Source organism: Elephantulus edwardii, unplaced genomic scaffold, assembly GCF_000299155.1.
Source record: "Elephantulus edwardii isolate Elephantulus edwardi_28Jun2011 unplaced genomic scaffold, EleEdw1.0 scaffold00017, whole genome shotgun sequence".
In the NCBI taxonomy this organism is placed as follows: Eukaryota; Metazoa; Chordata; class Mammalia; order Macroscelidea; family Macroscelididae; genus Elephantulus; species Elephantulus edwardii.
Window position 1 is genome coordinate 22800184 of NW_006399767.1, and position 13066 is coordinate 22813249.

Genomic DNA, 13066 nt, shown 5'->3' on the forward strand with positions numbered 1-13066 from the left:
AATGGCTCCTACAGACAATCTCCTCCCAAATTTAGTCTTAGAAACCCACTAGGAGAATTAGCTATAAGTCAGTTCCAAATCAATGGTAATGTGTGAGATGCAGGCAGATGAGTCTACAAACTTGAGAGCTGCTTTAACCCAATGCAATCTTTCTCCAGTAGACTCTCAGGTAAACCCATTCAAACTTGGAAATAGGCTGTAGCTCAATAACTTGGCTGTTAGTTAATTTCTGCATATACCCAACAGATTCTGTATAAATCACAAGCCAGAAGGACTGCAGAACAGAAATGTAAGTGGTGATATCTAATCTAACTCCAAAGTTCAGCAGACACAAACAATAATAACTATAGATACTAAAGGAAAAAGAGAGGGGAAGCACTTTTTCTTTCCATTTATGTATATCATTCTTTCAAATGTCTATTAATTATTTAGATAAAAATGCTTCATTTGAGAAAAATGCAACAATGGAACTTTGATTAAAATTAATTTAAAAAAATAAAAATAAATGCTTTGTTTGGACCTAATACTTAGTAAACTCAATGGTTAGGTATTTCTTTTGGCCTAGGGACACTACAGAAAATGTTACAGTGACACTAAGAGTGCTGAGGATCAAGAGAGCATTAAAACCTGCATACTATGAACTGAAGTGAGTAGAAGACGACCCGGACACACTATCCAGCGACTACTGTGTGAGCCTGACCACGTACACCAGCATGGTTACCCAAACTCGTTCTTAGGATCCAAACAAAACCCAAACTCACTGCCTTACAGCCAATTCTGACTCACAGTAACCCCACAGATCAGAGAACTGCACCACAGGGTTTCCACAGGTTTAAGCTTGAGGGAAGCTGACTGACACCTCATTCTCCCACAAACGACTAGTTGGTTCAAACCTCCAACTTTCAGTTAGCAACCAAGGGCTCTAAGTATTGTATTTTTATTGTCATTGCACTGAGAATTTTTGAAAAGAAATCAGACAGAGCCAATTCTCAATAGCACACAACAGTAACAACAGAGTCAATAAAAGTGATTATAATATACTCAGGGGCTGGGGTAGGGGACAAGGGAAAATGCAATTATTCTCTTTATGTCACTAGAATTTATACTAGATATCTTTATAATTTTTTATTTATGAACTATGCAAATATATTATCTATTGAAATTTTAAATATTTTTTTAAATTGAGTTAACAATGTGAGTCTTTTGTGGAGAGATGCGGAGTTAAAGTATGGATGACCTGAAGCAGTGAGGAAAGGCAGAGAGGGCATGAATGTAAAACAAGTCTGTATGTGTTACTCTTCAGGTATTTGCAAGTTGAAGATTACATCACAGTTCATTTACCTGCACTTTACCTTCTAATTCTCTATTAGAACACATTCTAAAAGCTAACATCCTTAAAGAAGTAATATTTCTCTAGGCCTATATGATTAATAAATCCCTTAAGGATCTCTATGCTTGATAGGTAAAAAGGAAAGGTAACAATTGGCTCACAGGTCTTTAAATTTACTACATAGAACATGCAATTAATGCTACATGCAAATATTACAAAATGTTCAGAATTCAAAAGTTTAAGAATGCAGTTGGAATTATCTATCCTCAAAGATAACCTGGCCCCTCTCAGATTATGATTTAGCCCCTCAAATTATGTATTTTTTTGCACATGGCATTCACCACAATAACAACACACACACATATGTATGTAACAAACACAGGAAACTAATGAGCAAAACCTATATAATATCGCAACACCATGACAGATGGAGAAGAGACAGACTTAACAATTTCAGCTTGCTCGGCTCCACAATCAACAGTCTTGGCACCAGCAGTCAGGAAATCAAAAGACAAATCATATTATGAAAGTTTGCTCTCAGGGTTCCAGAATGCTAAAAAGCAAAGCTGTAATTTTAGAGACTAAGGTGTGCCTGATTCAGGCCTTGGTCTTCCTAATTACTTGCTACACATCAGAGAGCTGGACAATGAATAAGGACGGCAGAAGAATAGATACCCTTGAGTTGTGGCGCTGGAAAAGAGTACTGAACATACTACCAAAAGAACTATTCCATCCCGGAAAGGGTGAAACCAAGGCGCTCTATGGAGGCAAGGATTTTGAAGCTCTGTCTCACTTTCTTTGGGCATGTTGCCAGGAGGGATCAATCCTTAGAGAAGGACATCATGCTTTGAAGGGTGGAGGGACAGCGCAGGAGAGGAAGACCCTGGGTGAGATGGATTGACACAGTAACTGAGGTAACAGGGGCAAGTGTGTCGGAGACAGTTGAGATAGGCTCAGGATAGGAAAGGATTCAGAGATACTGTGCATTGAGTCACTCTGAGTCACAGTAGACTCTACGGCACATAACAAGAACAATAAGCTGTAACAGGACATGTCAGGATTCAGAGCACTGATACTATTTCATAAATTAAACAAGCTTAGCTTAGGACCTATTCTATAAAAGGTCCATGATGTGTACAATCAGATGCTAACTAGCCTCAAGGAGCCTAAAATTCTAGCAGGCAAAGGCACTTTTTCTTAAAAAAAAAGGATATAAAAAGAAGAAAAAGTCAATATATGTAAAAATATCTGCATAAACTTTATAGAAAAAGTCTGGCTCCTAACCTGTTACACACTGTATATGTTACCCACAACAACCCTCGATTGGACTGTCAAGGTTATAAACCAGAGGAAAGTGCCCATGCATCTCCTGCAGAGGGCCTGTTATTTCAGAAGCAGGTAGTCAGCCCTGATTTTTAGCCTGTCTTTGTCTGGAAGCTGTGCTAAAACTTGTCTACTCTGAGTGGCCCTGCTGGTATTTGAAAATACTGGTGACACAGCTTCCAGCATCACAGGAGCAGCTAAGCCACCACAATATGGCAAAATGACAGACAAGTAGTAATGTGTCCCTGCATGAGAGCCATCAAATCTGCCCTTTTCCCTTTAGGCAGTCACCCAATGCCTTTAATAAGGAACTGACTCTCATGAACCAATGCAGCATTCTAGTCAGAGTGCCACTCAGAAGGAGACACTAGAACACTAATAATGTGTAACCATGGAAACAGAGAAGGAAGGTGATATGTGTTTTATTTTAGTTTTGCACTTTTCTGCATTTTCTCTAGTTCCGGGGAGGGAAAATATATATTGGTTTGAAATTTAGGGGGGGAAAATAAAGTGCCATTCCAAGACTTAGAAAGAGTTTGGCTCTCTTCTAGACAAATCTTCAGAGTACAGCAGGTCTGAGGGGAAGGTCTCCTGAGCAGCTCAAGACTGTCTCTGGATCTACCTTCTATTATCTCCTATGCAAAAGAAAAGACAGGATCTGCAACAGAATGCCCACATGCTAAAGAAGATCATCTTCTAAAGGTGAAGATTCTCTTCACTCTTACCTGTACTACTTAAGTTGGAAAGAGAAGGTAGCAGGAGTGCAGGCAGCTCCCTGACCACAACTGTAATTATTTCCTTCTACACAGACCAGGAGTCAGGGCCCCTTGGATGTTAAATTTAATTTGTTCTTATTCCTTTCAAGAGAGTCTAAGCAAAGGTTACAAAAATCCAGTTTCCTTTTCATGAGAGAAGGTGCCTCAGCTCTTAGAGATTGTTTGTCAATTAGACTTGCTTAAAGACCCATCTAAGGGTACTGAAATGGTAGGATTATAATTCCTATGTAGGATTCCTGCCACCCATGGATGTGAGCGATTTTTTGTTTTGTCTGTATAACATTTTTGGCAAAAATGAAAGACAATCAAATCTGGGTAGAAGGCTCACTAAACAAATATCAGTGGTGACTTTGGTTCAACATCCTAGGGTTCTCAATACCTGGTACAAATATCTTTCCACTCCATTCCTCTCCTCAGGTATTATCTACTAGGTAGTCCTCCTTTCCAAGTTCAGATAGTGAGGGTGACTGGAGCTAAAATACCAGCCTGCTAGCCATTCATTCCCTTGTCAAAGCAAGAAGTGTGCTGGAGAAGCAGGGAACTCTTAGCCCTCCCTTTATTTCAGGTGGTATTCAAAACTAGTTCTTAGACTGACATCATTTAAGACGAGGTTCTCTGGATTAGTCCTGATGTCCCCAAATTGGCTAAGACACAATTTGTTCCTAGCCTTGGGCTCTTGGGGCTTCTCTTTTCGGATGAAATGGAGACAACTGTCATGGTTACAGCAGGCACTAAAGAGGAGGTTGAACCTTCCAAGACTGGGAAGAACATAGCAAATGTTGAGCAGACAATTTTATAATGAGAATATAAATTACTGGGAGTAATAAGGTCAGTCCATTAAAACCATTCGTTTCATTAAGAACTTGCCAAGCCTGGGTGGCAAATCCCATTTACCACCCCAGGAGATTCCCTTCTAAAATCTATGAGCAAGCTCAAAACATTATTTAGAGTTTTCATTTAAGGTTTCTTCTCTACCTGATAGAAATCATTATTCTTAAGTCGCTTTAAAGGAGAAAGGTTCGCTTTATAGAGGAAGCAAAGGTTTTCTAGCTGCTGGCAAAATTTTTCATACAGCGAGAGAACAGTAGGGTAAACGTGTCGAGATTAAAAATGACAGTCACAACACACAAGGAGGGGTAGCGCCAACCACTAACGGCCAAGGTGAGCAGCACACAGACAGAGAAGAATAAATTATGGATTTTAATAAACAGCATGTCCGGCCTCACAATCGCTGTAGAACACACTCATTTGTGCTCAAAGACTCAATTCCTCCTGCATGCCAGACAAATAGCAACTCGTTAGAGCAATTTAAACAGATACCGATAAAGGAAGTTTTTGATTAAGGTCATGAATCTGGCTGACAGGAAAGCGATGGTGTTTCAGGGCAAATAGCCTATTTAGGCAAGAATTAAATCTGGTGGAGAGAAAGGCAATTTTCCGTGTGGGACTAGTGAAGTCGCCTGGCGATCTCTAAAGCAACTCGCTGCAGATGAGTCAAGAGTCCACACTGACTCCAACACTGAGGAAAACAAAGATCCCTTGGGTGTAGACCCAGCGTACCTGTGAGACACTACTGAAAAGCACAAAATTACCTCATCCAGCGATCCTTACTTCAAAGGGCTACTATCAGGCAGCAAATTTCAAAGAGTTTACCAAACTCTGGAAATGCCTTCAAATGCTTCTTAAAAGCTCAAAAGGACACATGATGCAACCCTGGCCATGACCCACATCCCTCTTCACCATTACTCTAGCCAGGCGTCGAACAACACCTTGCGAATAATATAAAACAAACCAGTTGAACAAAGTGGATCTACTATGAATGAATCATTACACTGCTCAAGCACAAAAGCAAAACTAAGGCCTATCCAGGCAGAAATTGTAACTATTGTTTTGTCTTTTCTAAACTTTCAATCATCTGTTTGAACTGTATGCCCAGGCAGAAGTGGCCCGAGCAAAAGGACACACACCTGCCCTGACATAAAGACTGGAATAAGAAAGCAGTGATACATCACAAGGGACATGCAGCTTCTGGGCAAACAGGAAACTACTAGGGCATGCTGACAAGAGGATGTGTAAGAGAAGCGAGTACAGAACACAAATGACAGAAATAATAAGTGCTTAATGACATGATCTTCTGTAGACTCAAGGCAGACGAGGCAAAATAAAAGCTGTGAAACATTTTACACTTCTTAAAAAGATACTACTGAAGCCTTCTATCAATTCTATTGAACACACATTTACTCAGCATTTTACTCCAAGTCAGGCATTTGGGGGAGGGAGCAGTCTTACTGATAAAGATACCAGACTTACCAGACTATAGCCCTCAGCGATCTCATGGCAGCACAGAGCTGCCCCTTCTAAGATAAGCTGACCAAAAGATATCTAGCAATGTTGCTTTGCCTTTGCCTCCTACACAGCATGTTCTGCCAAGTGAAGGACATCAACTGGCCCTCTGCTGGGCATACACAAGGGAGTGGTCACCTGTGGATTTCCATTCTGTGCACACAACACTAAGAATCAATCCTGATTGAGTCATAACGGTGATACTTCTGGAAACGTTAAAGCTATTTGGTAAAATTAAAGGAAGTTTGGGGAGAGGGAAGCAATCTCAATTCACAGTCACAATTTTAAAAGTCTAAAATATTTATAAGACTGGTACTCATGAAGATTCTTAACCTCATACACTTTACCTTTCTTCGCAAGAGTTGTCTGGTCCTTATCTCCAAGAGATGTTACCTGGAGAGCAAATAACCCCCAAGATTGACTTAGAGCCTGGTATCACCTGAACATTATTGATTCCCCTGACACACTCTTCTCTTCTCTCCTCCACGGGCTATCTTGTTAATTCCCCAGGGCCTTATCTAAGGAGACTCTCTTCCTTCACAAAGCTGCTCAAATCCCAGGGAACAAACAATATTCCCTTTTGGTCCTTAGTATCAAAGGTTCCAATATGCTTTTAAGTTGCCTTAGGAATGCCAACTACATGTATCTTTTCTCTCATCCTGAAATCCACCTTGGTAAGTTTAAAGGTACACATACTTCCATACACAAGAGGACAAGAGAGTCTCTTATTCAGTCTGGACCACAGTTTCATTAGCTGTAAGTTGTACTGGCTATTAAGCCTCTCCCCTCTAGACCAACTTCCCAGTAACAACTAATGAGGATCTGCTCTTCAATCACTGAACAGTTTTTTCTACCACCCTCAAAGAAGTCTCATACCACTCGGTCACTGATCTTTTGTCAAATCTCCAGTGATACAGTTTACCAAGGATTCAGCAAAGAATCCAAAATGCAAGACTGCTAGCACCTCAAGGTAAACGGAGTATCTTCAAACTGGTTGATATTTAAAGCAAGCTGCTAGACACATTACAGTCTCTCACTGGAAGCACACATGGAAATGGTGAATGTCCATAACACTACAAAACATGCAATGCGACAGGCTAGTTTCAATTAAATCAGTAAAGTCTTTTGAGCTTAACGCAAACCATAAACACAAGGATGCAAATATAGGTGGGCGTTTTCGGATCCCAAATGCTGCCAAATTTGAGAAAACAGAATGTAAAATCCTGAGGGAAAATAGGCCAGACAGCTGCATCAAAAAATCCCTTCCCTGTGAAAGAGCTCTGGGATCATTAATAGCTATTAAGAGCACAGAGCACTCAATGTTCATCACTACTTCCAACTGGCTTAGACAATAAAAGAGTGCCATCTACTGAAGGGCTAGTTACACAACTAAGGCACTTCTAGAAATTTCCCCTCTCCAGTGAAGAGCAGAAGGAAATAAGTCAATTGCCAATATATCTCTGAAGAATTTGTCTACCTTCCTCAAAGCTTCAAATAACCAGCTGACCAAGGGCCCCAGACCACATGGGGGAAGCATACCTTTTGCTGCATGATTAACAGAGGAGGGAGGTTCGTCATCAGATGTAGAGCTGAGGCTCAGGGCAAGCTCTGCAACTCTTTTCTTCTGCTTCTTGATGGGAGCAGTGCATTCTGGGTCAGATCTCCTCTTCATCTTGTTACTGCAACCATAAATCCAGACATTAAGCTGCCCTCAGTCACTGAGATCAGACAAGGGATTCCAAAGTATAAATCATCAATGGGATGGGATCTGGCAACTCCAAATATCTTCCCGTGCCAACACTTGAATAGCCTCTTCCCCAGAGTGAGGCTGAGGAAGGATGCTAGCCAAGCTCTGGCTTTCAAGTGAAGTAACAAATACTGTGTGATTTAGACAACTGCTGGGTTTTAAGAGGACTCAGAAAATAGAAAGGACATAGGCAGATACAGAGTAGGTAACATAGGCAGATAAAGGGGTTGGTAACCAGCCTTGGGGAAGAACTACAGGGACACAAAGCAAGCTTACAGCTTGAGCCACAGTTACCACAGGAAGAAATCTGTAAGGTCTAAAGTAGTCACTGATTCTCCTCAACCTCTTAAAAGTTTAAGTCCTATGTTTTACTTCTTTCCAGGTCAAAGATGGATGAAACAATCAACCCAATGAACAATCTCATCCTTTCTAAGGAGGTAGTCTTTTCACAAGGCACAATCAGGGAATGTCCTGAAATAGCAAGGAATGGGGCAAACAGCAAGACTAAGCTGGGCCAGATTTCACTCTAAAACAAAATCTTAAATCCTCCAAGGAAGGCCCACAATCTAAGCTAGAAGTCCGTTAGAATCCACCAACTGGCAAAAAGGCAACTCTGTGAGAGCTTGGAAGACAAATTCGATGTAGGCTATGCAGAGGGGGTGAGGGCAGGAGGGTTGCACGAAAAGGACAGGAGGTATTTGTGTGGAAGGCAGGAGATGCTAACACTTTTCTCCAGACCACATTACTGAGGCCTAGGCCTTTCAAACTAGCCAGCCCAACTCTCATTTTCTACTGAAACAGATCGAGGGTCGAGAAAGTATATTGCTAGCCAGTGCCCAACTCAAGTGCCCTACACATGCCTAGACGACTGTGCGCCGGCAGAAAACTAGTAGGTGGGAGGCAGGAAGCTTGGATCCCGCTGCTGCGTCCCCGGGGGACGGGGGAGTGCAGACCCTTTCCAGCAGTCTCTACCTGGGCCTCAGTTTTCGCAATGCAACCCCCATTCACAAGGGAAAAGAGGAGATGTGCTCCCTTCTCCCTGGGCCTTTTCACTTGAAGACAACGTGGGTGCATGTGTGAGCAGACACGTATGTCAGCGGTAGCTCCAGCTCCAGGGAGCTGGAGGAGTTGAGAGCCAGGGAGGAGGGGCGCGAGAAGAGACGACAGGCGGCGAGGGTAACCATCGCGGGTTGGGGGCCGAGGCGGCGGTGGAAGGGTAGAAGAGAGACGCTGAGCCCGCGCTCCCGCCCGCTTGCTTTCCCCGGGCCGCGCGTCAGCACTCACGCTAAGGGGAGAGAACGAGCTGCCAGGGAGCAGAAAAGGGGATCAGGCTGCCGCCGCTGCCGAGCCCGGCCTTGCAGCTGCCAGAGCAGCTGCCTCCTCCCACAGTTTCTTTTCCCTACAAACAAGCTTGGGTCCGTCCGTCAGCCGCGCTGTCGCGCTCCGGTCCCGCCCTGCAGGCCGCGCGGGATGATGACGTCACGAAGCAGCACCCTCCCTCCGCACCTCTGGGTCGTGGCCCCGGGAAAGGCCGTTAGCTTAATGTCTCGGAGGAAGACTCGCTGCGCCTGCGCGAAGGAGTGGCCCGCGAATGATTACAAAAGTCAAGTCAGTGCTGTTATTTCTCCTGGCTCCCAAGGATGAGGAACAAATGGGAAACATGAAGGACCAGGTTACCTCAGTTTCATCTTATTATGATCATTTCACAGAGTAAATTTAGAGAGTACACTATAAATTGGCTGAGGACAGTAACCAAGTCGTCCTGGTTCACTGAATAAAAAAGATGAAGGAATGCTGCGGATGGCATCTGTTACAATAACGACACAGATGGCTCCCTGTCGCATTCCCGTCTTCCAATTTTCAGATCAGTATGTCCAAAGTCATGCTATCGGGAGGGACCAGGCCCTGGAGAAGAACATTATGGCTGGAAGACAGTCACAGACACAGAGGAAGACTCTGCGAAATGGGTTGAAACAATAGCTGCAACAGTGTCTCAAGCCACAGAACTGAACAATGTGTCATATTGTTTGTGCATACAATGATTGTGAATTGGACTGACTGGAGACACATAACAACGTGCAGAGACTAAGGAGTCCTAGTTGTACAGTGGTTAATTACTTAGCTGATAAAAGGTTGAAAGTTCAAACTCACAAGATGCTCTTTTGGAGAAAGATGTGATAGCTTGCTTCTGTAAAAATTAACATCTTCAGGGGAGCTCTGGTGGCCTAGTGGCAAGAAGCTGCACTGCAATCCCAGAGACGCATGGTTCGAATCCACCAGATGCTCTGCTGGGAAAGGAGGGACAATCTCCTCCTGTAACAGTCAGATCTGATCTGACGGTACACAGACACACATACACAAAATAATAATAATAAAAAAAATAACATCTTCAAAACCCTAAAGGCAGTTCTATTATATCCTAAAGAGCCACTGTGAGTCAGAATTTACACTAACAACATGTTTATGTCCAAAGTCTACTTCAAACTCTACTTATTCAAGTTTTACTTTATCTTTTACCATTAATATGAATATCCTCACCATCTATGATATTGAGCCAGTGAGAAATCTTCCTCTCCCACACTCCCCAAATAATACAGTTAACAGTTCACTGACATCATCTCCTGTTTAGACCAGACGTGATTCTCAGTGATTTGGCAAATATGTAATCATCTTCCTTTTTGTGATCGGATATAGCCATCAAATTAGTTGAAAGAGGAGTTTTGGAGTGAGGGGGTGGCCTGCATCAAAGATACACTGAAATGCTAGTAAAACTCCTCTCTCTTGATCCTACATCTGACTAGTCATTCTCTAATCTCTGATTCTTAGGATGTCAGACAGAGTTTGCTGTCTGGCCCATTGATTTGGGTTTCAATCCCTGCAACCACTTAAGTCAGGAAAAGCCTCTAGTCTGGCACCTGACCCACAGATTTAGGGCTTACCAGTCTCTACAACCACATGAGCCTTTTCCTTGAAATACGTATCTACCAATATATATCTGTAAGGTTGCTGAGGAAGTACAGAATCCAGTGCAGGCCAAGAAGGACAGTTTATTGAGGAGAAACTGCCAGGCTGGCTCTCATGCAAAAGACCAGCCCCCACTAGAAGTTAGAGGGGGATTTTATATTTTCTTACAAGGAACTTGGGGAAGGAGATGCTTACAAATTCAAGAAAGGGAAGTAGGCTGGGATCTCAGATAACTATTCCTAGGAAAAGGGGGTTAGGGTAGTTTCACAGAGAGAAAAAGCACAGCTGCTGTTTCCTGTGATTGGAGTCTCACAGAAGTCATTCTGGGAGAGGAAGGAAAGGGCTCTGCAGTCCTAATAATATCTATTTTGTTCCTCTATAGAACCAAGCTTAAATTGTCTTCGTACATAGGGTCGCTATGAGTCACAACTCGACGGCACATAACAACAACAACAATTTCCATTGCTACTACCCAGGTGTTCAGTCTCTAACCTGAATTTCTCCAGCAATCTCAAAATCATAGTACTTATCTCCAGGCTTAGTCTCCCTTACCCTTACTATGCATTCTTGCACAGCTAAACTGATCCTTTTAAAAAATGAAATCTCACCCTATATCAACCCTGATTAAAATCAATCAATAGATCCTCACTGTTCCCATGATGAAGCTAAAGGCAGTGGGAATGGACAGGAAAACATGATTTGAGACAGTAAGGAAGTAAACGCAGTGAAGGATAGATTGGAAGGTCTGGGGGTGGGTAAGACATCTTAAGGTTTCTGGCTTGCCTTAAATGGTACTGTTTTTATAATTCATTCTGCTAAGATTAGTAGCAGATGACTTATAAAAAATATGAAATCAAAGTTGTCCCAATTACTTGACTTGCTGTATAAATCTATAATATCCAGCATCAACAAATGGGTTCAGGATAGGGCAGGGTTCAGAGCTGTTGTACATAGGGTCGCTATGAGTCACAGGTGATTCAATGGCACATAACTACAACAACAATAACATCAATAATCTCGTCGTCAATTGACAATCACAGCTAGTAAACTTGCATTCTTTCTCTAAACAATATATCATCATTATAACATACACTACTCGCTTTTACATAGTCTTCACAATTACTCGCTATGCATCAGAGAGTTAGACAATGACTAAGGTTGACAGAAAGAAAATTGACTGAGCTTTGAGCTGTGGGGCTGGAGAAGAATGTTCTCCTGCCAGGAGAACAGTTTCGTCCTGGAGAGGGTGAAACCAGACTGCTCCTTGGAGGCAAGGATTCTGAGTCTTCATCTGACACACTTTGGGCAGGTTGCAAGGAGGGACCAGTCCTTGGAGAGGGACATCATGCCTCGAAGGGTGGAGGGACAGAGAAAGTCAGAAAGACTATGAATGAGAGAGATTGATTCAGTAACTAGGATAAGTGTGTCAGAGACAGTAAAGTTGGCACACGATAGAGCTGGTTTCAGAGCTGTTGTACATAGGGTCGCTATGAATTACAAGCAACTTGATGGTACATAACAACAACAACAACTCACTTTTACAGTGTATCTTAACATTACAAGATGGAAGAAACTTTATCTATTAAATACATCCAAGTAAACACAATAAAATGTAACACATTTCATCTTGATACCGTTAAGTATGACTTGGCCTCCCTTTTCTGGTCTCTGATGTTTACCTGGAAAAATTTATTCCCTTGCTTTTGTAAGCTTTCCCTTGCTTCACAACCATTGAGTAATTCCTTTATCCTCAGCTATTATTTCTCCTTCCAACCATTTATTTTTGCCCAAGCTTTTCCACCTTGGGAAAGGGCATCAGGATCAGCTACTGTGCCAGTCCAAATCACAGGTAGCAAGAGTAATCTGGCTTCCCCTTTAGTCCATTGTCATTCACGCTGGGTAGGCTTACATACATAAACCAACAGTGGGCTGCCTCAGCAACTGGGAAAGTGGGCTGCCTCAGCAACTGGGAAAGACAGTAGTAGTCATTGTTAAACCGACTTTTGGAGAGCGACCCAGCGCCAGCGACGAGCGCCAGCGAGAGCGACCCAGCGCGAGAACGCCAGCGCCAGACGGGGTTCCACCGCAAGAGGGGCCGGGAAGAGACCCGGGAAGAACAACAGCCAGCCACCTACCGTGGAATTCCAGAGGACCAAAGACTGTGAGCCCCCAGAGGAATGAAGACTACCCGACACTGTGTGACCCCTCTGCAACCCACACCTGTGTGATCCTTAACACACAGGGTGCTGCTTCATAAACCCCCAGCAGCGCCCAAGCCCCACCCCCACATCTTGGTGATAGTGTCCAAGCCCTGCCTCCTTACCCTCTAATCCCTTGCTTTCCTCCCCTTCCCCCACCCCCCTTGCAGCTCCACAACCACACATCTCAAGCCCCACCACAGCCCTGTGACCTCAGGGCACCACCGCAGATCCAGCCATCACCTGGAGCTATCACCCGAGCAGTTGTGGAACTAACCTGGCAGAAGAAAGGCCTGTAGGAACTTATCTGTGTTTACTGGGGCTGATTATCTGGGAGAGCACCTAAGGGCGTGCCCACAGGTGGGGAAATTGGCGGAGCTCTCTT

At 43.3% G+C, this 13066-nt stretch overlaps 1 protein-coding gene across 1 annotated transcript in view; it reads right to left on the reverse strand.

Annotated features, from left to right (window-relative positions):
- The window catches only part of CMTR1 (cap methyltransferase 1), a 56022-nt gene extending 47195 nt beyond the window's left edge, over positions 1-8827 (reverse strand). Inside the window, exons 1-2 of the mRNA XM_006882025.1 lie at positions 8798-8827; positions 7312-7444 (exon numbers count right to left, since the gene is read on the reverse strand). Of these exons, the coding sequence (XP_006882087.1) occupies positions 7312-7444 (133 nt within the window). The 5' untranslated portion in view covers positions 8798-8827. The remainder of the gene's footprint in view (positions 1-7311; positions 7445-8797) is intronic.
- Positions 8828-13066: the final 4239 nt, after the last annotated feature.